This window comes from Cnephaeus nilssonii (assembly GCF_951640355.1).
Source record: "Cnephaeus nilssonii genome assembly, chromosome: 17".
In the NCBI taxonomy this organism is placed as follows: domain Eukaryota; kingdom Metazoa; phylum Chordata; class Mammalia; order Chiroptera; family Vespertilionidae; genus Cnephaeus; species Cnephaeus nilssonii.
The window spans coordinates 24,656,732-24,681,608 of NC_137088.1; the positions used below are offsets into that span (position 1 = coordinate 24,656,732).

General features: G+C 51.9%; 1 protein-coding gene across 1 annotated transcript in view; it reads left to right on the top strand.

Moving 5' to 3' along the window:
- Positions 1-24,877, top strand: part of SH3BP5 (SH3 domain binding protein 5) — a 64,038-nt gene that overhangs the window by 24,129 nt on the left and 15,032 nt on the right. Inside the window, exon 3 of the mRNA XM_079795426.1 lies at positions 3,139-3,267. Within this exon, the coding sequence (XP_079651552.1) occupies positions 3,139-3,267 (129 nt within the window). The remainder of the gene's footprint in view (positions 1-3,138; positions 3,268-24,877) is intronic.

Below are 24,877 nucleotides of genomic sequence, written 5' to 3' on the forward strand. Positions count from 1 at the left end.
GGTTCTTATAAGTATATTTCTAGTAACACATGATCTCGCTCATCTAGGGGAAATGATGAACAACATAGATTGATGAACAAGAACAGACCCAGAAACAAGGAGGCATCGATCGGACTATCAGGCCGTGGAGGGAGAGGGGAGAGATCAACCAAAGGACTTGTGTGCATGCATACGAGCCTAACCAATGGTTAAGGACAACAAGGGGGTGGGGACATCCGTGGGGAGGGGTGTGGGATGGGAATGGGGGGATGAGGACAAATATGTGACACCTTAATCAATAAAGAAAGGAAAAAAACAAACAAAAAACAAAAAAACCCCGCTGTCTCCCATTGTGCATGGCATCAAGTTCAGATGCCTAATGTGGCACACAGGCCCGTCCTCGCTCCAGCCTCCACGGACCTGATTGGGAATCGAACTGTGGCCTCCTGTGACCTGCCATCCTTGGCTTGTGCTAGTCCCTCAGTCGCTAACGCCCCTCCTTCTCTACCCGGTGAAAGGCCCTTCTTCAAGGCCTGACTTACATGACACTTTCTTTGGGTGGCCTTCCCAGTTGGGGGTCTGTTGCCCAGTGCTCATACCGAGGTCTCAGTACTTATCTCACCCGATTGTACTTATTTATTTTTCTGCTTGAGTCTAAATCGTGGCTCTGCCATTCCCAGCTGTGTGACTTTAGGCAAGTTAGCTATTCACTCTGTGCCTCAGTTTCCCTCTTTGTGAAATGTGAATGACAGCAACAGCACCTGCTGATAAGGTTGTTAGCGGTCACACAGATTGGTGGAAGTGAGCCTCTGTGATGGTGTCTGCCACTTAGTAAAGGTCCATCTGTGCCGTGCAGCCCTCTGGCTTAGGAGGACAGAGTCGGTGGGTTATATTCATCAGTGACCAGAATAGCTCTTGGCAAATCAGAAGTCGCCAGGAGGTGGCAGGGAACCTGAGTGAGTGAAGCAGGCCGGTGTGATTCAGGCACAGGGGCTGGGGACGGAAAGGGCCGTCCCTCTCTAAGGGGCGTCATCTTCGACTCCACTTCCAGCCAGTGGTTGCCAGGTGGGAATGGGGGCCCAGTGTTGGCAGATTACCTGACGGTGGGCCCGGCCAGCTAAGGGAGAGGTAGAGAAAATCATGGTGATGACAGGGCGGGGGGAAGGGACCCAGGCCGGTGTCAGAAGTGTCTGGCACAGCATGACAGGGGGATGGAATGAGAAGTGATTGGAGTCTCCTTTGCCCCCAGGAGCCATCCCATTGGCCCACCAAGCCCCTACCATTTGCTGTTTAGAAATAGCTTTCAGGTAGTTACTTGCGAGGCAGGTGCTTTGCAGCCTCGTGTGTTTTACCAGCACGAGGCTGTTTGGTCTTGGGGCAGCCCCATGGCTGGTGATCATGTGTTGTTCCTTCTTCTCTGAGTATCCATTTCCCCTTTCTCAAAGGCATGTGTGTGCGTGCGTACACACACTCACATACACACACATCCACACCCTCACATAACCACCCACATGCACACATACACCCCCATACACATACACACTCCCCCACACCCAAGGTGTGGCTGCATCGGGTAAATGCCAAAGGGGAAAGGAGGAGAGGGGATGTGGGGTCTGTGAGATATTGACCTGACCTCCAATATGTCCTAGACATGGGACTAAATTTCTTTTTTAAAAAATTTGCCCTCCAGTGATGTCCACGGGTCTGGTTTCTCAACTTTTACCCTGTGGTTAAGCCTGGCGTGGCCCACCTGCCTGTTCCTTCCAAACTCTTATCGAGGCCCAGCTTTTATTTTTATTTTTTAAATCTTTATTGTTGAGAGTATTACAGATGACATTGTAGTACTCTCAACATTGCCCCCCTCCACCTGGTTCCCGCCCCGGCCCGCCCCGGTCCTCACCACCCTCATAGTGGCTGCCCCCAGGATGGGTGGCCGCCCTGTCTCTTGCCGTTCTCCACATTCCAGACTCCAGCTTCCTTCCCTTTCTCCCTCTCCCCTCTGGCCGAGGGCGCTGCTGCCTGCTTGGGACTCAGTATTTCCTCTCCCCTCCCCAGTGCCCATTCATGCTTTAGGCGTCTGTGCAGCTATCCCCGCTCCGGGAGGGCTCTGTCTTACTGGCCTAGTGAGGGTCTCCACTGCTGGTTTCCATGGCACCTGTACCACCACCATCCTGGCACCGACTTCTGGACTTACCCACCAGATTGGAGGTGCCCTGAAGGCAGGGACCAAGCCCAGGGCTCAGCACAGGGTCTGGCATGTGGGCAGCTTGCTCTCAGTGTTTCATCTTGACCACGGCATATGATTGAGGACTCCATGGTAGGGCAGGAAATGGTGCCATCATTATGGGCTAAGCTGCTGGGGCGCCCGACTGGACATCTTCCCTTGAGGATCTAGACAGCTTTTTAATCTAGCCTGTGTTGTCTAATACAGTAGTCATTAGCCACATTTATTTTTAAAATTTAAATATAGCCCTGTCAGGTGTGGCTCCCTTGGTTGGGCATCGTCCCGTGCACCAGGAGTTCACTGGTTTGATTCCTGGTCAGGGCACATGCCCAGGTTACAGGTTCAGCTGATCAATGTTTCTCTCTCACATTGATATTCCTCTCTCTCTCTCATTCCCCCTCTCCTCCCCCCCCCCTCAATAAATAAATAAATATATTTAATTAAGATGAAATAAAATGTATTTCCTCAGTCTCACCAGCCAATTAATTTTTTTAAATATAAAATTTTTTCTTCTTAAATTTATTTTTTGATTACTTAGAGAGAGAGATATCCAATTGTTGTTCTACTTATTTCTGCATTCATTGGTTGATTATTGTATGTGCCCTGATGGGGATCGAACCCACAGCCTTGGTGTATCAGGATGACACTCTAACCAACCGAGTTACCCAGCCAGGGCTCACCAGCCAATTTCAAGTGCTCAATGTTCACATGTGGCTCGTGGCTGCCGCACGGGACAGTGCCGATGCTAGAACACTTCAGGCAGCACAGAAAGCGTTCTTTGGGCTGGTGCTGCTGTAGACACTGTCCTGTGAAGGTATTGGGTGCTTGTAGGTTGTGTGAGGTCCCATCCTTGGTGTTTGTGGTGAGGTCAGGCAGATTTTTCCAGATTCCTTCTTAAGCCTGAACTGTGCTTCCTCCATATCCCCTGGCTGCAGGATGCTCGGCAGAAGTTCCGCTCTGTTCTGGTTGAAGCGACGGTGAAACTGGACGAGCTGTTGAAGAAGATCGGCAAAGCCGTGGAAGACTCGAAGCCCTACTGGGAGGCGCGGAGGGTGGCCAGGCAGGTAAGATAGCCCCGCACGCCCTCTCCCGGCCTCTGCCCACCATCCCAGCTGCTGTTGGGTGCGCCTTCTGACTTCTGTGTCTCCCCTGAAGGTTAGAAGTGAGAGTCCTGTGTGATGGGGAACAGCCATGACTTTGTCATCGGCTGCATTTGGGGTCAGCTCTTCTCACCCCCCTCCCCACAGACTGCCTTCATCCAGCTCTGGGTACTCTTCATGGAGGGTGGGTGCTGACGCTAGGATGGCCCTGTGAGTGGGCGCCACTTCGCCCCCAGAAATGGCACCCAGGCCTACTTCCCAGGCAGCGGGGCCAGCTCAGGTGGAGGAGAGGATGTCTCCAGAACATCAGGCTCCTGCTCTGCCCTCTCCTAATGACTTCCTGTCGGGCAGAAGGCGAAGACTCCGTCCCTCTCCTGTCCCTCTCCTCCTCCTGGTGTGGGAGCAATTAGCCATTCGCGTCTCTTGAAATACTGGTTCTTTGTTCTGAGAGCCCAAACAGGCAGCTGAGGCACCAAGGCCAGCAAAGGGGCAGCAGAGGGCAGCTGCGCTCAGGCGATTGCTGGGGCCGCAGGGAAGTTGGTTCTGCTTTCAGAGTGTGTCTCCCTTGGCTGGCTACCGCTGCGATGCGGGGTGTGCCTGTGTCGCCGCTCGGCCCCCGATGGCCAGGCATGTGGACGGGGAAGGAGAAGACCCAGACACTGGTCCCTGCCTGCTGCTCCTTCCTCTGAGCCCTTGTGAGCATAAATGATCATGACAATCACTGAGTCCCGTGGACAAGGCGCTGAGTCATCAGGTCTAATCACATAACAGCCAGCCCCCGGGGGCCTGTGACTGACTCACTGTCAACTGGCAGAGCTCGAGATGAATGCCGAGGGCCTCCTGCCCGGTGCCTGCACACCCTCCCCTTCAAGTCCTGCCTCTTTGCAGGTGGGGCAGGAAGAAGGGCGGAGCGGTCTCAGAGTGACCCCTACCCCTCAGCCCCCAGGGACCTTGTTGGCCTGTAGCCGAGGAACTGGAAGGATGCTCCAAGGCCGAGGCTGGGTGCGGATGTCACATCTCATCGCCGTGGACGGGGGCTGTCTGGGCTTGGGCCAGGGGGCCGTCTGTCTGTGCACCAGTGTGACCTTCCTGATGGTGCAGGGGTGGGGCCCACCGCCAGCGGCGGCCAAGTGGGGCTTCCTGTTTTCTTCCTCTGGTCTTCCTCCTCCCCCTTCCTTTCTATATGCACAGACCCCCTGACTGTGCCGCGCAGGGGTGGGCGCTGAGAGGCCTTCAGAGCGTCTCCTTCAAGTGCGTGTCACGCGGCACTGCGTTCGCAGAGCCTCCGCATCCTCGTCTATGGGACTCTGGTCACGGACCAGCCTCGGCTCTCAGGAGGTCGTCCTTAGGACTTAACGAGAGAGTGTTTGGCCATGGAGTCCCTGCGTGAGCTTAGCTTTTGGCTTCATTTAAAAAAATGTGGTAGGAGCCCTAGCCGGCTTGGCTCAGTGGATATAGAGCGTCGGCCTGCAGACTGAAGGGTCCCAGGTTCGATTCCAACTAAGGGCACATGCCTGGGTTGCGGGCTTGATCCCCAGTAGGGGGCGTGCAGGAGCGGCTGACCAGTGATTCTCTCTCATCACTGATGTTTCTCTCTCTCTCTCTCTCTCTCTCTCCCCCTCTCCTTCTCCCTTCCTCTCTGAAATCAATAAAGAAATATTAAAAAAAATGTGGTAGGAAGTATCAAAAATAGACAAAAAGAAGAAAAATAAGCTCCCATACTTTCTGTTAACAGTTGATGTATAGCTCTTGTTTGTTTTTTTTAATAAAGATTATGCTGCAGGGGTGGTTTTATTATATGTCTGGGATGACCGTGTCCATCCAGCCAGAGGCTCAGCGGAACAGTGGAGACTTGACGAAGGGAGAAACTTCTCCTACAGCTTGGCTTTCCAGAAAGAGTTGACAAAGATTTGTAATTGTCCGGCCTGTAGAAATTCTATCTGCCCATCAAAATGTGCACTGACGTTATTATTCCTGGTGTCAACTCATTTTCCTGCTAGTGAGTCAGGCCCAACCCTGGGGTTTTGAGAAAACCCCGGCTAAAGCCCGCCAGGAGGATGTAGGAGATGTCTGCGTTTTCTTTTCTGGGCCGAGCTGGGGGCAGGGAACTGGCTTTGATTTATCTGAGGGTTTTTCCCTTGAGCCGGAGCTTGTTTTTAAGGTGGCTTTGACGTATCCGCCAGCCCATCTGGCCTTCAGTGTGTGGCCGGGGACATGGTGACGAGGGGGCGGGGCCGTGTGGCTCGGGAAACCTGAGCAGTGGAGTGTTTCTTGCTTATTTTGCTCCCTAGGTTCTATCTGGTCGAACAGTGGCCCTGGGCTTGCATTTCATCCCTGCCAGTCCCAGCCCTTGTCATCGTTTTCCTTTATAAAAGATTGTGGTAAACTACATGTAAGATGTACCTTTTTTCAGTGTACAGTTCAGTAGCACGAAGGACATTCCTATTGCTGTGTAACCCTCACCGCCATCCCTCTCCAGAACCTTTCATTTTCCCAAACCGAAACTCGGGACTCGTGAAATAGTAACTTCCCATTTCTTCTGTCCCTCCGCCCTTGGCAACCACCATTCTGCTTCCCGTCTCTCTGGGCCCGACTACTCTGGGCACCCATAGAAGTGTGATCCTGCACTCTCTGTCTTTTCGAGACTGGCTCATTTCACTCAGCATCATGTCCTCAGGGTCTCCCCATATCGTAGCACATGTTAGATTTTCATTCCGTTTTCAGGCTGAATAATATTCCACTGTGTATATGGGCCACATTTTGTTTGCTCATTCATCTTTAAATGGACATTGGGGCAACTCTTGTTATTTTTAACTGGTTGGAGTTGTGAGACGTGCGTTGCACATCTGAAGAGCATCAGTGTGTGTGTGTGTGTGTGTGTGTGTGTGTGTGTGTGTGTGTGTGTGAGAGAGAGAGAGAGAGAGAGAGAGAGAGAGAGAGAGAGAGAGAGAGAAGCCTGGGGAAGAGCAGCATGCCTGAGCCTCAGCACAGGAGAGAGTCTGGGTACAGAGGACAGAGAGCTGAGATGGGAGGGAGAGGTCAGCATGCAGGTCACCAGGGCTGTGGGAAGGGAGGCCCAGGGGGGCTGGGGGACCAGCTGGGAAGGAACGGTGTGGCCAGACGCGGGAGCACCTGGCAGCCCCGCTCGGCCTCCAGACTGGGCTGAGAAGCTGCAAAGTGGCCACGGTGGGCTCTGCACGTGGGGCTCACGTCGTGTTTGTGAAGTTGATGGGGCATCGACGACCACTGTCCTGTCCTTACGTTCATCGGGCACCATCTTTTGAGAGCTGTGTTTTGGGCAGCATATGTCCTGCCCCGTGTAGGGGCTGCCATTTATCTTCCGCTTTTGTCCCCACGTCACAGATGAGGAAACTAGTCTCGAGCCCAGAGACTGTCACCTGGGCCTGCACACACACCTCTCGGGGGTGCGGCCTCATCCGAGGGACTAGGAGGACTTGGCAGACTTAGTGGTTAGCCAGCCGCCAAGCACGGCTCAGAGGGAACCCCGAGGCTTTGACCCGAAGAGCCTGAGCAGCCCGTAGGAAACGGAGAGGCTGGGGATGTGGCTTTGGGAGACGGTGGTGAGTCTACTCTCCTGAGTGTTGGCCTTGTGACGGGGCTCCTCGGTGGGAATTTCAGGGCAGCTGGAGGTGGGGAGCTGGGAGTGAAGAGGACGGAGGAGAGTGTGTGGAGGGACCTGAGTCAGAGATTAAGGATGGCGGGGAGGGCCCTGACCCGTTTGGCTCAGTGGATAGAGCGTCGACCTACAGACTGAAAGGTCCCAGATTTGATTCCGGTCAAGGGCATGTACCTTGGTTGTGGGCACATCCCCAGTGGGGGGGTGTGCAGGAGGCAGCTGAATCTATGTTTCTCTCTCATCGATGTTTCTAACTCTCTGTAAAAAAAATCAATAAAATATCCTACCTAATAATAGACAAATATGCAAATTGACCGTACCTTCGCTATGCCCGCGATTGGCCAGGAGGCGCAGGGGGGCGGGACTCGGGGTGGCCGATTGGGCCGGCGGGACTCTGAGCTCGCGTCGCCAGCGGCGGCTTGAGCTCAGCATCTGCGCCATGGCTGTGCTGCGGCACAGAAGGGGCCTCTGGGGCAGCGAGCTCACGTTCCACCGCGGACCATCAAAAGCGGGGGAGCTGGGTGCCTGTCCGCTCAGGCACCAGCGGACAGGCACCCAGCTCCCCCGCAATCGAAAGCAAAAGCGTGGGAGCTGGGTGCCTGTCCACTCAGGCACCAGGCCTTTCAGAAGCCTCCGCCGCACCGGAGGCTTCTGAAAGGCCTGGTGTACCAGCGAACAGGCACCCAGCTCCCCCGTGATCAAAAGCGAAAGCGTGTAGGGGACCCTACATGTGCATGATTCAATCATGCACTGGGCCTCTAGTATTTAAAATAAAAAGGATGGCGGGGAGGAGGAAAAGGAGTCATTTTAACACTCTTTGTATGCCACGCACTTTTCTAAGTGCTTTACCTGCATGAGAGAGGTACTTTTTTTTTTTTTCCAAAGAGGAAACTGAGGTTTAGAGAAGTTGAATTATTGAGTTATTCAGGGGGCTCCCCACATCCTCATTTATTGAGGACCTACTAGGTGCCCAGGTCAGCAGTGGCAGGTCCCTTGTGTACATTATCTCATCTAGTCCTCATAGCAGCAGGGCAAGGTGGCATTACCGTCATCATATGGAGGTGGGGGGGCAGGAGGGGTAGTAACTGAGGCTCGGGAGGTAAAGGAACGCGCCCGCATTGTGAGGAGAGGAGCAAGGGTTTGAACCTGCATCTACCTGGTCTGGCTGTGCCTGGTGCTTGGCACGTAGGAGGCTCTTAGTGACTTGCAAAGCCTGCCCTACACTCGGACACGTCGCTGGGAACCGGCAGGGGAAACGGGGGACGGGCTGGGCTGAAGGAAGATTTGGAGCTCATCTGTGCAGTTAGTTCCCTGCCTTTCCTGCCCTGGGGTAACAGGGAGGCTCTCGTTCTAAGTAATTGGGGGCCCTTTCAGACTTCTCCCCCTCATGGTCCTCTGTCCTGTTCTGGGACCAGTGCAGCTCCGTCCTGCCTCCCTCCTTCCCGGCCACTTGCCCTTCGGCTGAGCCGCTTTCCTGCCTGGGTGGCAGCCCTCGCTGTGGGACTTGGGTCAGGAGGTTGGGTCAGTGACGTCCGTCCTGGGGCCCCGATCGTATTCCCACTGGGTGGCACAGGCCAGTTCCTGGGAACTGCGTCATCCCGGCCGCCCAGGGCAAGGGCAGGCAGCGGAGTGACGGGGCACCTGTCCCGGCGCAGAGTTCCTAGTGATTTACAGCCAGGGGGGAGACGGCCGTGAACTCTCCCTCGCCTGCAGGGCCGCATGTATCCTGCCTGCAGTATTGGTAGGAGATTCGGGGGAAGGAGCTGCTGCAGTGTGGAAGCCTGGAATCTTTTTTTTTTTTTTAATTTCTTTATTGATTAAGGCAGGGGTCCTCAGACTTTTTAAACAGGGGGCCAGTTCACTGTCCCTCAGACCGTTGGAGGGCCGGACTATAGTTTAAAAAAAAACTATGAACAAATTCCTCTGCACACTGCACGTATCTTATTTTGAAGTAAAAAAAACAACAACGGCAAAAACACCCGCATGTGGCCCGCGGGCCGTAGTTTGAGGACGCCTGGATTAAGGTATTACATATGTGTCCTTATTCCCCCATTACCCCCCACCTCCCATTCATGCCCCCACCCCCCCTGTTGTCTGTGTCCATTGATTAGGCTTATATGCATGCATACAAGTCCTTTGGTTGATCTCTCCCCAGGAAGCCTGGAATCTTGAATCTGTGTGGAGAGGGGAGCTTCTGACCCAGGTTGCAGGCTCCTGACCGAGTAGAGTCGGTCTTGAGGCTTCAGTCGGAAGGACCGGCCCCCCCCTTTTGGAGTCACTGTGCCTCCTGCCTGGCTGGCTCTGCCCCGAGTCCTCTGCTGGAGCGGGAGCAGGGAGCCTTGTTGATCCTGAGGTTTCTTCTCCTGGAGGTTCTGGGGGCCGCTTGCATGGGACCCTCACCTGACTGGCAGGTGGCCAAAGGCCAGGAAGGAGGGACTGCTCACAAGCAGGGTCTCACCCAGGCCGTCGTAAGCATGCCACCCACCGTGACCCTGTCGGGGACGGTTCCCCTTCCCCTGTCCCCTTTGCTTTTCACGGAGCCACCGCTGATTCCCAGGAAGTGCCGCTTGGTTGGCGACGTGCTGCCCGGAGCTAACAGATGGGGTTTGTCACCGCAGTTTAGCAGTTAGAGGCCAAGCTGGATGTGGTGGTTTCTTCCTCCCTCCCTCCCTCCCGTCTGCCTTCAGTGAAATCATTGCGTTGACGTAGATCACCCCTTCCTTCCTCCCCATGTTGTAAACCACGGGCACCCCCGGAAAGGGGTGGCGGGGTGGCCGATTTTTCGGATGAGAAAATCAGAGTAGGGGTGTATGTGGCTACCAGTTTTGTCAACATGGGTAGGCTTTTTATGTTGCCAGGCAGCAAGGTTTGGGCCCTGGCCCAATGGTAAGATTCCTCTGGAGCACTTTTGGTTTACTTTCCGTTCCCTGTCTTCACCTTGGGGATCCCCTCTGCCCCCCTCCCCTACCGCGCCCTGCTTTCCTTCTTTTCTCTTCCCCTCCCACCTCCCATCCCTCCCCGTGTGACTTCATATTCTGCCCCCCCCCACCCCCCGTCCCTTCTATGAAAAATCTACCCTTAAGATCCGATGGGCTTGTTTACTCTGAGGAGTAGCTGACTGTCACATCTCAGGGGTTTACTCTGGATGTTCAAGTACTTATGCTTTAAAAACATTCCCATGGCCCTTCGCCCTTCTCCCCAGCATGCAACGGGCTCCTGACGGGAGAGCACATCCCTGCGCCCACGTGGCTTATGGCCATGTGGGACTCTACGCATGGACTAACAGACTTTAATTCGCATGGATGCTCTCAATAAACTTTGGTTCCGTTAAAAAACAAAACAAAAAAACTAACCAACATTCCCGTGGTTTGCCATCCGCTGTTTCCATCCTGATGCTCATGTCCAGCTCTTGACAGCGGCGTGAAGGAACCACACCCATGACACCAAGAGGGCGATACCTAGAAGTCCAGGCGTAGACAGAGTTTTCATTTCTCTGCAGCAGAATGTTCTTGTGGCGTTTAAGCCCAAGGTAGGGTCAGCAGACAGAGTGCAGGCCACCCCGCTGAACTTGAATTTCAAAATCATGTTTTAAAGTATAACTCGGTTTCATGCAATAGTTGGGACATAACTTAAGTAAACCAAATTTGTTGTTTACCCGAAAGTCAGATTTAACTGGGAGCCCTGTATTTTTATGTGCTACAAAGGCGGGAAGTTGGGGTGTTGAGTCATCAGCCAGATGGAGAAGGCAGTTTTGGAGTCAGCTGCCCCCTTCTCAGGGATTCCGAATTCATAGCCTGTGGAGCTGTGGAGGGTTCTGGTCCCCGCATTACCATCCTTCAGCCGTAGCCTTGGGGCAAGTACACGTGAGGGCATCCGTGGGGGTGGGGTGTTCAGTACAGCCGAAAAGTACTCAGTATGCTCACACACCTCTTCTAGGTACTCCTGAGCCTGGCTTTCCTAGGAAGAAATGGGGTTTCTAAGCTCAGCGGCTGAGTCTGTGCCTCCCTAACCCCCACGAGCTTGATTGCTGAGAGCAGGTCAGCTCCGGACAGAATTCTGGAGGGTTCCATGGGAGGACACGTCAACTGGGCCTCTCCTCGGGAATCTTCCGGAAGGTGGGTTCCTCAGCTGTTTTGCCACTGACTTGTGCAGACATTGCCTGGCGTCTGCCTCCTTCCAGCTTTCTCCTCTAACCCCACTCTTGAGTGCCTTTCTTAGTTAATGTGATCCTGGGCTGCTTTGTTGATTCATTTTTCCATTTGAAACTCTCGCGGGCACTAGAGAACGTCCATTCTCCCAGAGGAAAGAGCACTTCTTTGCTTCAGTGTGGGCCCCTGTGGGCTTTGTCTAGGAAGCCTCCCTTTGAAGAAGTGGTTTAAATGGAAGTAAGGGAAAGATACCGTTTGTTCATCAACCTGTATCCACCCTCAGGCGCAGTCCCCATCCCTTTGGCAAAGCACCATCCTGCGGAGAAGGTGTTGGGCCTTGGCTGTTTCTAACAATCGTGGTGTCCTGAGCTCTTCTAAGATTGTCCTATTCTTTGAATTTAAGTCTCTTAATCTCAGGCTCAGGCCACCTGAGCGAAGATTCTCTTTATTCCAGAATGCCAGGAGGTCTGTTTACACCCTGACCTGGGCACTCCACCTGGGTGGGCGAGGGCATCTGTAGTGGGCTCTTCAGGGAGCAGCTGTTGGAAGGAAATCATGAGGTCTAAGGCACCATGCTACTTTATATATGTTCCCCATCCCAACACCCAAGACCATTAGAAACCATACAGATGAAGTTTTACAGCCTTGAAGTTCACATTGCCGTGTGCACGAAAGAGTGGTTTCATCTTGTATCCACTAGGAATTGCATTTGGTTGCAAGTAACAGAGGACTCAAAAAACAGTGATCTAAACACACAAGGATACCTCCTCTCACCTAAAAAAAAGACCTGAGTTAGGCAGTCTAGGTTGGTGCCGTGACTCCACGGTCACCCGAGACCCCGTGGCCTTTTTCTGCTTCATCCTAGTATGCGAGGCCCCTCCTCAAAGTCACCTCATGGTCCGAGATCGCTCCAGGAGCTCCTGCCATCACATCGGTGTTTCAGGAAAAGAGGAGGGCAGGGGCGGGGGCATATGCTTCTTCTGTGTTAAAGAGTCCGTGGAAGTCCCTGCTTGTTTCATTGCCAGAACCTGGTCACATAGTCATGGATAACTACAAGGGAGGCTTGGCTTGAAAATTTTTTTATTATTTTTTCTATTGATTTTTAGAGAGTGGAAGGAAGGAAGAGGGTGGGGAGAGAGAGAGAGAAACACCAATGTGAGAGAGACACATCGATTGGTTGCCTCCCCGAATGTGCCCCGAATCTGCAATCCAGGTATGTGCCCTTGACTGGGAATTGAACCCACAATCCTTCGGTGCATGGGTGATGCTCTAACCACTTAGCAACACTGGCCAGTGCAGCTTATTTTTTTTTTTTTTAAGCTAGCAGAATTGTTTCTAAGGCTGAAGGGGAGAATGGATATGGGGAGTCAGCTAAACAACTCTGCCACATCTGTAGTGTGGCCTCTCTGTCTTCTAGAAAGGCTCTGGGTTGGAAAGGGAGGCGGGCATTTGTGCCCCACGGAGCAGGCATAGGAGGACTTTTTGGAGTCGAGAAACACAGTAAAGTCCATATCTGTCTGCTACATTACCTCCCCTTTTTTACGGGGTGTGGAAACTTCCTTTCCTTTACATTGTGTTGGAGAACTGTGAGGAAGTGCTAGCTTCCCATAAAGGTGTGTGTGTGTGTGTGTGTGTGTGTTGTCACAGACTCCATTCCTACTTTCTTTTAATAAATGCTAAGTAAATGACTCATTTCCCATTGCCACTTCTTTGGTGCAAGCCCTCATGTCTTGCCTGGACTATTGAAATAGCCTTTCAATTGGTATTCCTGTTTTCTAGGGCCCCCTCCCTATCCCTCACCCCTGCCCCCCAGCCGAATCTTGCCAAAGTCATTCTACTGATAGTCTTGCTCAAAAACTTTAGTGCATGTGACTAATTTTATTGGTCAGCTTGGTTGGGCCACAGGTACGTAGTCAAACATTATTCTGAATGTTTCTTTGAGGATGTTTTAAATATATTTTTTATTGATTTTTTACAGAGAGGAAGGGAAAGGGATAGAAGTTAGAAACTTCGATGAGAGAAACATTGATCAGCTGCCTCCTGCACACCCCCCACTGGGGATGTGCCCGCAACCAAGGTACATGCCCTTGACCGGAATCGAACCTGGGACCCTTCTGTCTGCAGGCCGACGCTCTATCCACTGAGCCAAACTGGTTAGGGCTCCTTTGAGGATGTTTATTGGATGAGATTCACATTTAAATGGGTGGTTTTGAGTAAAGCAGATTGCCCTCCATAGTGTGGGTGGGCCTGATCCAGTCATTTGAAGGCCTGAATAGACCAAAAGACTGCCTTGCCCTGAGTAAGAGGGAATTCTGCCCTACACAGCCTTTGGACTTGAACTGCAGCATCGACTCTTCTCTGGGTCTCTAGCCTGCTGGCCACTCCCTGTTCAGAGTTTGGACTTGCCAACCTCAATAGTCACATGAGCTGAGTGAGTTCTTAAACGAAACCTCTGTATGTATGTGCATCCCGTGGGTTCCGTTTCTCTGAAGAAACCTGACTACGACAGCACTTGTTCTGTCTCTAGTGTCCAGCATCGTCTGGCCAGCCCCTCTCACCCTCTGGCACCTGCCCTCCTCCGTGCTGCGCCCCAGGGTGCGCCCTCCCATCCGCCCCCACAACGCTCAAAACTGCCGGCTGCGTCTTGCTGTTGCACTCACTTCTGAGTACATCTTGGAACGTTCTGCATCACTGAATATCCTGTTCTTTTCGTGATGTTTTCCTCCCAGACTGACTAATTCTGTGATGTTCAGAACTGTAGCCATCAGCCCCGTGTGACTGCTGAAATATAAATTAATACAACTAAGTGAAACGAAAAGTTCAGTTCCTCAGTGGCACCAGCCACATTTTAAACGCTCAGTAGCCACACGTGGCTGATGGCTGCTATTTTGGGGCAGCGACCATAGAGAATATTTCCATTATTGCGGAAAGTTCTGTTGGACGGCAGTACTTAGCTTCGACCCTTGGCCTGATTAAAATGAAGACACAGGTCAGCGGAACATCTACAGGCTCGGCACTGCCCTTCCCTCCCTAAGCTTGTCTTCAGCTTTGCTTCTTTGAGAAGTTGACGGAAGTTATGGATATCATCCCTGGAAACACGTGTGTGCACGCGGGTGCATAAATTATAATCACGATTTTAGGGTATTCATCAGCTTCCCTTAAAAGTCACCCATGTCCTGTGGCTTAATAACCGTGGGCTAACACTACATAATGCTTTGCTTATATGACAGCTGACACTCTTATTCTGCGTACCGTAGGCCTGTTTTAAGCACTTGACCTTGTTAACTTCTCAAAGCAACCCCATGAGGTAGCAGCATCTGTTATTCTCTTCATTTTGCAGATGAGGAAACTGAGGCACAGAGGAATAAAATAAGGTGCTTGGGTCACCCTGCTACTGAGTGGCCTGCCCAGGATTAGACCCAGGCAGCCCAAGCCTGTGTTCTATCCTCTACGCCTGGGGCCGCCTGGGGCGAAGGAACCCACCTGTGGAGTCTGAGCTCCGTGAGGGCTGAAATGGCCTGTGACCCTTTGCAAATCTTCACGTGCATGGTGTGTGGTAAAAGGGAATGAAAGCTTGGAGAAAGGAGGGATGCTTGGAATTGAGAGAGTTACACATAGGCTTGCGATGTTCAGACCCTTCCATGTGGCTGATCTCCTTTCCCTTTCTTAGTTCCTTCCATTGGCTGCCCTTTGTTCCTGATCCCTTAGAGCTGGGAGAGGCCCGAGTCCTCAGACCTGCTTTGCTTGGCAGTACCAGGTGGGAAGGAGGGGATTTGCCAAAAGCCCTGGCTCACATGAAGAGCCCTGGCCAGGCCAGCTAGCGCCAGCTTTGCCTCTCTAGGCTGGGAGCCCAGCTGCTGCCCTGGCCCTGTCACACGGCCACCCCTGTCTTTTTCAGAGACCCCTTGGTAGCTTGAAGTGGCGCCGGCTCCCGTGGACGGAGGGGCCTGGGTCCGCTGGCTTCAGCCTTGCTGACGTCTTTGCACTTGCATTGGGATGGATCCCTCAGCTTTTTCATATACGGTGCCAGGCAGCGAGGTGTGCTGTGCCAACTCTTACTTATAATGAGCCTTCATTTTCATCTGCGTCCCCTTGACCTTGAAATTCTTCGGAGATCTTCCTGCAGGTGGCAGATAAAATTAAGTCAGGTTGACCTAGAGGCCACAGATGGGTCGGAGGAGGGGGGTTGACATCTCAGTGAATCAGTGGCTCCTTTGGCTCTGCTTAAGTGTGCCAGGCGACGAATGACCCAGGCAAGCCCGAAACCTGGGGGAGCTGGGGACGGGCAGCCAGGTCCCTGGCTGATGAAGGGCTTGGAATAACATGTTTCCAAGTGCGGATTCCTCACCACCATGGTGGTGGAGGCTCACAGGTGTACAAACATGGTCACTGCCTTCACCGAGTTTGCTATCTTGTCAAGGAGACGGAGTGAATAGTTAAATAATTCAAGAGACGTGGCATCAACATGTTCATATGTTGGGCAGGTGTCAAAGTGTTTTTCCACATACACTCTCTTATACCATGGCAAACTACGGAAATAAGTACTTGGTCCTGTGAACTCAGAGAGGGTGAAATTTTACCCAGGAACGAATTTCCCAAAGACCCACTGGGACCTGGGTTATGTATCCTTCATCGAGGGAGAGCGGAAGGGGGAATTATTCCGATCTGGAAAGAATGGCACTCACACCACACCCTCTTAGGCATCATTCAGGTGAGTTGTCACATTACAAATGGGCGTTTCCAAGGATAAATGCTCCCGGAGAGAGATTTATCTGATTCTGTGAGCCACAGAGGAAAAATTAATGAAGTGCATTAAAATGATTGACCACAGGGAGTTGTTTGTGGCTTACCATTTGCACTCTAGCTGTCACTTAAACACATATTTCTTCGACATCTGCAGTGTACAGGCCACCAGGTGAGGTTTTGGGAATTAAAATTTCAGTAGCACGGTCCCTGCTCCCCAGGGTCGCTAGGAGTGATGCTGCTTTAAGGAAACGCCCTGCGTTTTGCAGGAAGGAGAGGCTGTGGGTGCTGGGCCTTTTGCGGTAGCACCAACTTAGAGGGCCCCGGGCCTGGGGGGCTGACCAGGTGTTTCTTGCCATCTAGCACGTGTTGGTGGCCCTGGGGTTGAGTTGTCCTACTGTTCCTTCTCCTTCCTGATTTCACGCCTCTTTTGTGGGTCTCTCCCAGGTGGAAAGCCTTGAGAACCCCCTTCCCAACCATCCACTCCAAGCTGCGGAGCGAGGTAGTGTCAACTGAAGTCACTCTGTCTAGGTTGGGTGTGCCCTCTGCCTCTGTTAATGGCAGCGTCTTGGGAGGGGAGCCAAGCAGTTGTGGGAGGCGCTGGCTGGCGGGAGACCTGTCCTGGCCGATCGAAGGAAGCTCTCCGAGGGAGAAGCGCCTTTTGTGGGTCCCAGCCTGGGAGGGAAGAGGCCGTTGATGGATACTCCCATCATTTCTCCTGAGTATTTCTTGTCTCAGGGGCATGAGGAGTGTCAGTGAATTTGAACCCATTTTAAAAATCATCTCCAAAAGCAGTTTCCAAATGGAGACCCCATTTCCAAATGGGGTTAGCTCATGAAAGTTTGGCACGCGGTGTGTCCAGCTAGCGGGCAGGTGGCGAGGACGGATGGATGCTCCGGCTGCCCCCTTTCTCTGAATCCAGAGAGTTAGCCTCCCTGTGACATGCAGAATGCTGTCTCCCTCTGACACTGGTTGTCCTCATAACCTTAGTTTAGGTTCTTACTGCTCTGCATGGGATTCGAAGGAGTGGAGGTCATTATTGTTTGGGGAATGGTGGCTGGCTCATGGCCCAGCCGACCATAGACCCTTAATTAGTCCTCCTAGGTCAGAGGAGCATGAGCAAGGCCTTCCTTAGCAAAATGGTCCATAGAGCCGGGGATGGAGAAGATAACAGAGTTCCCAGGGAGAGTGGCTTGGGATGGGACATGCGCTCATCACTGCTGGGCGTGGTGGGCGGTCAAGGATAAACCACAGTTCCTGTCCTCACGAAGCTTTTGTTCTGCAAACTCTCATGTGCTCAACCACGGCAGTGTGACACGGTCTCTGAATGAGTTCTCTGTCAAGTGCTGGGAAATGGATCGATGGAAGTTCAGAAACGGGGAAAACCTGTAAGTTCCAGAAGAACAGGTCTGTTCACACCAAAGAAGAGGCTGAGGGATGACCAGAACTTTTCTTTCTTTTTCTTTTTTTTTTTTTTGGCCATTGAAGTGTCATAAGAAAGAAGATATGATTGTTCAGCAAATGAGTCCAGCATGCTGTCGTAGAAAAGGAATTCACCAAAGATGGGGTGTTTGAGATGGGTTTGTAAGGATGAGTAGGAGTTCGCTAGGTGGAGAGGAGGAAGACGGGTGTGTGTTGCTGGTAGAGGGAATGGCACTTACAAGAGGGAGGAATGTTGAAGGAACGGTGCGTGGTTGGGTCTCACTGGGTGGATGGTAAGTTCGAACCCGGGCTGTGGGTAGGTTCGTTGGGCATAGGGGAAGTGTTAGGCCCGGGAGTGACATCATCAGAGATGCACTTTAGAACGATTACCAGGTACCCCAAATGCAATAGTGTGACAGTGAATTGATGCCAGTGGAGCTTAAGCTGGGCCTGTGGGATTGGAAGCTGAGAGACCCGTTAGAAAGCTTTTAAAACAGTCCAGGTAAGAACTGACGCTGGAAAAGCCGGTCGCAGTTTCCTGAGAGCCCGTTTGCTCCTCGGTCCAGAGCTGGGGGATGCGGAGAGCTGGGCAGGGCTTGTTTTCCAGGGAGAACATCTTGGCCAGAGGTCCTGGCAGAGGGGGTGTGCAGATGGTGCTGTGGGGACAGTTTATCGAACTGCGGGTGCCCAGTGGTTCTGTGGTTCTCACAGGATCTGGAGACTTACCTTGTACGTGTCACCTTGGAGAAGTGGAATGCTGCAGGCTCCTGGTTGGTGCTTTTCCTCTCCAGGTGTCATGGGGTCTGGCTTTGAGTCTTGGCCTCTTTCCTTCTAGCCTTGGGACCTTGTACTAGTTTCTTAACCTGTTTCTTTGGGTGTTAAAGGGGCACAGCAATACTTGCCAGCAGGGCTCTAGGCTAGATTTCATAGGTGAATACTTGGTGCTCAGTAGGGATTTAATGAGCACCCCTGCCCCAGTTCCCCTCATCCTCCCTCCCACCCTCCCTCCCTCCCCGCCCCCTTCCCTCCCTCCCTCCCTCCCTCCCTCCCTCCCTCCCTCCCCGCCCCCTCCCCTCCCTCCCTCCCTTCTTCCCTCCTTCCCTCCTTCCCTCCTTCCTTCCCTCCCTCCCTCCCTCCCTCCCTCGGGCAATAGAAGTTCAGTGCAGGGAGGGGCACCCAGCGCCTGCAGTTGGTTTCTGCCCTCCTTAGAAAATGCTCTGTGGTGAGGGGTGGAGAGGGAAGGCCTGGGAGGGTGGGTGGGATGTGATCAATTAAAGACCTTGTATGCATATATGCATAACCCGAGGACACAGACAATAGGGTGGTGAAGGCCTGAGGGGGGGTAGTGGGGGGAGATGGGGGGCCAGCAGGAGTGGGCCAGAAGGGGTCAATGGGGGAAAAAGGGGGACATATGTAATACTTGCAACAATGAAGATTTTTAAAAAGAAAAGAAAAAAGCAAGTTCTCTGTGGTGATAATGTGCTTTGTCATTGTAAGTGGGTGTATTTTTTTCTTGTCTCTGCTAGAGACAGAGGAAGATCTGAGGGCTGTAAATCCTAGCAGAAGAGATGAGAACCTCTGGACAGCCAGAGGGGTTTGGCCACAAGCAGGATGATGGGGGCCAGTGTTGGGGAACTCCCCCCCCTTTTTGGATGGGTCCTGTTTAAAGACTGCATGTGGGCAAGGTGGGCTTTGAGGGATGGAGGCCTTGCCAGTCTTGTAAAGGCGACTCTCGCTTGGCTAGCATTTGACTGTTTACTTCCCTTGGTGGGCAGTCCTGCAGGTATTTTGTTTGCTTGTTTATTTAGAAGATATGATTGTTCAACAAGTATCTTTGGATTCCCTAATCTTTTAGTGAGTAGCATTTTCTTGAGAGTTTTGTGACTCTGTAGCAGGTAAATAGCAAAAATGATAGCATAAACCATAGGCTGAAAAAAACCATTTCTTTACCACTTTTTGTTATGGAATGTTTCAAGGACACACGAAAGTAGAGAGAATAATCAGTGAGCTCATCACGAGCCCAGCAATGGCTAATACCTTGCCACCCATGTTTTATCTACCCACTAACCCTATTTTTTCATTTATCTTATTTCTTCTTTTCTTAATCCTTGATAGTGTATTACTTCACCTACAAACACTTTAGTATTTATCTGTAACAGATAAGAGCCTTTTTAAAGGTCAAATTTTCACCACTGACAGAATTAATAGTCCGTCTAATATCTAGTAACCAGACTTTTTTCACATTTCTCCAGCTGTTTAAAAAAAACGTGTTTTCTTAGGATTGCATTTGATTAGAAACTGCTGGTCTATTTCGAGTTGACAAGTAGTAGAGACCTCCCTTATCCCTCACATTATGCTGTTGCTCAACCCAGTGCATAGTTTTGAGTTTAAGGAAGCAGCTATGCCATATAAACAGCAACGTGATAGCTGATTAAGAAGTTCATGAACTGGCCGGGTAGCTCAGTTGGCTAGAGCAGCGGTCGCCAACCAGTGGTCCGCGGACCTGGTCCGTGAGGTCCGAAAGGTTGGCGACAGCTGGGTTAGAGCATCATCCTGCCACAGGTTGTGGGTTCGATCCCTAGTCAGGATACATACAAGAATCAACCCATGGATGTATGAATAAGGTGAACAGCAACAACAACAAAAAAAATCAATGTTTTTCTCTCTCTCAAATCCATGAATTTTTAAAAAAGTACATCAAGAAGGAATCTTGTAAGCTTTAATTAGGGAAAATCTTGTAAGCTTTAATTAGGGAAAATTTGCGGACATATACAACAATAGAGATGATAGCAAAAGCAAAATAGCCTGGTGGTTAACGCGCCTGCTGATGGACCGTTTGCACAGGTTGAAGCCGGACGCAGCATTCTGGGCGGTGGCCTTGCAGGACCTGCTGTAATTATGTATCTTCCAGCTGGAACGCAGGCTCCCTGGGAGCGCACAGGGGCCTGGGCACTCCGATCTGAGAAGTCCAGTGGCTTGTTCAAGGTTGTAGACCCAAGACAATGGGCATTGTTGGTGCCAGGAATATACCCAGCTCTTCGGATGCAGGGTGCTGCCTCACAGTGGCCCATTGTCCTGGTCAGTCAATGCCAGTCTGTCCAGGGCACTGGAGGTCTCTTCTGTTGGCGCTGTGGTGTGTGAAGAGCTGGGGTCCTTGAAAGGGGGCCTGTTTGTTCACGAGGTCCTGGTGGGGCCATCTCTGTGGAAATGTTGGCAGCTCTGCTCACAATCCCCAGGTGGCTTCAGAGGCAGGACCAGGGCGAGGGCCAGCCGGGCAGCTGGCTCCTCCCCTGGAGGGAAGGAGAGACTGGGAGGTGAGAGCACCTTGGCCATATCAGGCCTTCAGGTCCTCGCCTCTGCGGCTGTGGCTGGGAGGAGGGAGATGCTATTTCCAGCTCTGGCATCCCAATTAAAAAAAAATACACACACACACTCACACACTCTGAGTGGCCAGATTATTATGATCACTGAACGCATAATAATCTGGCCACTCAGTGTATTTGTATCTCAAATGGGGTACCAAAAGTATTCTAGACTTTTGCTGGAGACCAACCACCTATTTGCCCTGAGCTTTCTGTCAGCCAGTGTAAAGGGGAAAACTGATCAGGTGCACGATTTATAGTATCTTTGATATCAAATAAATGAGGTACTCAAGAGAAGTACACTGAGTGGCCAGATTATTATGCATTCAGAGATCATAATAATCTGGCCACTCAGTGTGTGTATGATTTCAGAGAGGAAGGGAAAGGGTGAGAGATAGAAACATCAATGATGAGAGAGAATCACTGATTGGCTGTCTCCTGCATACCCCACACTGGGGATCAAGCCTGAAACCCAGGCATGTGCCCTGACCGGGAATCAAACTGTGACCTCTGGGTTCATAGGTTGATGCTCAACCACTGAGCCACACCAGCGGGACTAAATTTTGTTTTTAAACAGCTCATCTTCAACCCCAGGACAGAGTAGAAGTATTTGACCGTGACCTTGATTACCCCCCCCCCCCCCCCCCGCCTCCACTCCCTTGAGACTCTTTTGACATTACAGTGCATTCAAGAACTTGGTGGCCTGTCCACTAGAACAACTTCAGGCCCTGTGTTACATCTGTTAAAACCACTCGGAATTTTGTCATATTCCTCTAAGGAGAAACACACACCATGGGTCTTTTATTTAATATTTTACATTGCTTAGTATGTTGTGTAGTGTACAGTTTAATATTAACTGGTAATGGCTCAAACTGTACATGGTAACATTTGAGACTGAGTAAAAACCGACGACCCATCTGTTCAACAAATTCTTCGTTCTACAAACAATTGATCCAGGAAAGTTGAGTTTAATAGAAATAATGAGAAATGCTATGGCACAAGCTCTAATTAGAAAAGTTTGATGTGGATAAAACTGTTCAATGGCTCAAATGGACTTGAAAAAGAAAACAACTGAACCTAATGGAAATAATTTTGACTGATTAAAAATGAAAAAAAAAAAAGACCTGTGGACATGAAAAGTGATCAAGGAACTAAATGGGCTCAGTGGCATTCTCTCTGGAAAATGCTTCTGATTAAGATGTTTCTATCCTAAACATCCTCAGGGCGAATACCTGGGACCTGCCCCTGGCCACCCTTCAGTTAACCTCATAGGGCGGTTTGAAAGGGGCGTGGAAGGATGAGAAGTTTTTAGAATTGAACTTCTCAGAGTCTGGCAAGTGCCGATCCCTAGGTTTGTTCTGAACACAGAAAACTGGAGCTCGAGTCACAGAACAGATGCATCTGTCTGTCCACTTTGATGTTCATGTCGGACTCCCTCCCTCCCTGAGGCCAGCAGGGGTTTGGATCATGCTTTCAAGGGTTTTGATCTTTGATGCTTGGAAAGGAATCTGGGACTTTTCTTCATGAGCTCCTAGCTGGGGGATGGGTTCTTTACAGCAGCAACATAAAGAGGCAAGGACAGAATTGTGTATGTGCGTGTGCGTGTGTGCGTGCGTGTGTGTGTGTGTGTGTGTGTGTGTGTGTGTGTATGTTAAAGCAAGGACGGGGCTTCCCACCAGTGGTTGCCCAGTGCAGCTGGGACCTTGTCCTGTCCCCTTGGGGGTGGGGCCCTCCCAGCCACAGCACTTCCCCTGCGGGAGGAGCCAGGCCTGCCTGTGCTTCCTCTGTGCTGCGCTGCCCCACGTGGACGTGGACGTGGACGTGGACGTGGACGTGCATGTGGACATGGAAGGAAGGGCCACTGCTGACCTCACTCGGGGCAGCTTCCGCTTCACCCCAGGCTGGTGACTTTCTGGTTCTCTTTACAAGGGAGGGGGTAGTCCCATCTTCCATTTCGTGCCCTAGTGTCCAGGGCTTTCTGGAAGCCTCTGTTGCTCCATAATTGTTCCCATCAAGCACTGGGAGTGCATGCAGATTGAGCTCACTCATCCCTAAGAAAGCCAGAGGATGGCTTTGGGTTTCAGGTGCTAACAAGTGGGGAGAGCTCTCCCTTGGGCCTGTGCCCTGAATGGGATGGAGGAATGTGGCCCCCTGCCTCCCTGTGTCTCATTCAACCTCCTCACTCCCCTGTGAGTGGGGCCATTGATCCCACGAGCAGGTGAGGACACAGTGCTGGGGTGGAGGGGGGGTTAGGCTCCGAGAGCACGCAGGACCAGTGTCTAGACCCCACTCCGCTCCCTGGCACCTGACTGAGCTCAGCTCTTACAGGAGCCCCCTCCGTCCCCCATCCTCTGTGGAGAGAACCCCATGCTCTCCTTGGTAGTGGCATCTTTTCTCCTTGCGAACCCCACGCCCTCTCCCCCCACCCCCCCACCCACACATTTAACAGTGGCCAGTGTGGCCCTTGTTAGGTGAGGAGGTGAGACTGAACACAGCTTGACCAGTACCACTTTGTCAGGAGTCCGTGGCCCCAGCAGGCGGTAATTGACAGAAGTTTAGCAGGAGGCTCTGGGTCAGGGTTTGGATCTTGGCCCCCACCTTTGGTAGCTGGGTGATCTTGGGCAATGCATTTAACCTTTCAGAAAATAGGGATGATCATTGTACTGACATCAGAGGGCAATTTTGAGATTTAAACGAGGCACTGTACCCAGAACACCTTAGATAGAGGGTCTGACTCAGAATAAACACTCAAGCCGTAGCTGCTGTGATTTTCTTCGTGATCATCTGCGTCCACATTGCCGGTCGGTTAGTGGTCAGGCACTAACTGTGTCTCGTGTGGTGGGTGCTCTCTGGGACCTGGAGCCCCCAGCTCGAGTGGGGGCTTTGGGCAGCCAAAGTGACAAGACCCCGTGTCCTTTTCCGTTTCCGCAGCTCTGGCTGGTGTGTTAGTGACACCTGTAGGAGGCTTCAGTGCCGCCTCTGGGTCACAGGTGGGAGGCAGCGATCCACTTGTCCCCGGGTTATGTCATTGCCAGAGTGACCCAGGCCGGCAGAGACACCACACCACAGGGTCGGGGGCTCTGGTTGCCTGGCTTTGGCCAGCCACCGAACAGCTGTGTGACATTCAGCACGTTGCCTCGCCTCTCTGGGCCCTCCTTTAACAAACCAAGGGATTGCATCAGGTGGCCTGCGAACTTCCTTCTACGCTGAACCTTTGTTGCAAATGTCCACCGACACTGATGTGGGTTGGAGTGGAAGTTGAGTCAGATGGCCATGACCGCAGTCTTTCCCATCTGGCAGCCTGGACAAAGGCAGACCCCCCCCCCCCCACCCCCTTGACGACACTGGATGGAACACCCACGTGTTCCTGAGTGCCTCACGGTCACAGCTGGCCTGGGCCAGTGTCTAATGAAGGCCGCTTATCAAATCCATTCATGAGCAGCCTCTTAACCTTCTCCCCGTAGAGCTATCTCCATGGAAGCCATTAGCGTCCATGAGTCATGAAGGTATTTAGGGTTTTTCCTGGGTTGCGTCTTACAGCTCAGCCTCTTTGGTGTACTGTTCTCAGCGGAGCCCCAGCTCTTCAGCTGGCTAACTGGGCTTCTCTGCTGTGAGGGAGCTCAGGACCAGGGAGCCTGTGCCTGTGCGTGGAGGGCCCTTATTCAAATAATGTATTCCTACGAGGGCCCGGGTCCTTGGTTAGGGTCGGAAGGTAAAGCCTGGTTGGTTGTGCCAACGATTTCTGGGCATCGTCTTTCACAAGACAGGGAGAACCAGATAGCCAGCTCTTTGGGGGATTGCTCAGATGGCTTCTGATTGTCAAGGCTGTGTGTCCATGATGACACTGGGAAGCAGTCTCGGAGCTGAGTCCTCCTCAGGTAGACTCTTGGCTGCCACCCGGGTTTCTATGGCCAGGATTTGCCCAGTCTACACTCGCCGCTGTAGTCCCTTCTGTCAGGTTTGCAGAACAGCCCAGCTGTGTAGAGGGAAGATGTGTTATCACTCAGGTTTAGGTTTGGCTGAATAGAACAGAAAACCCCCAAACAACACCAGCTTAAGCATGAGGCTTATTTTTTTCTGTCATGTAAAAAGTCAGGTAGGCAGTCCAGGGCAGAGGCCTAACTTACTGTTTTTCATCCTTATGAGAGTTACCTCATGATCCAAAGTAGCTGTTGAAGCACCAGCCATTGTGTTAACATCCCGCATGGAGAGACAAAGGGGCCCTCCTGGAAGCCCCACTCGGTGTCCATTTATATCCCATT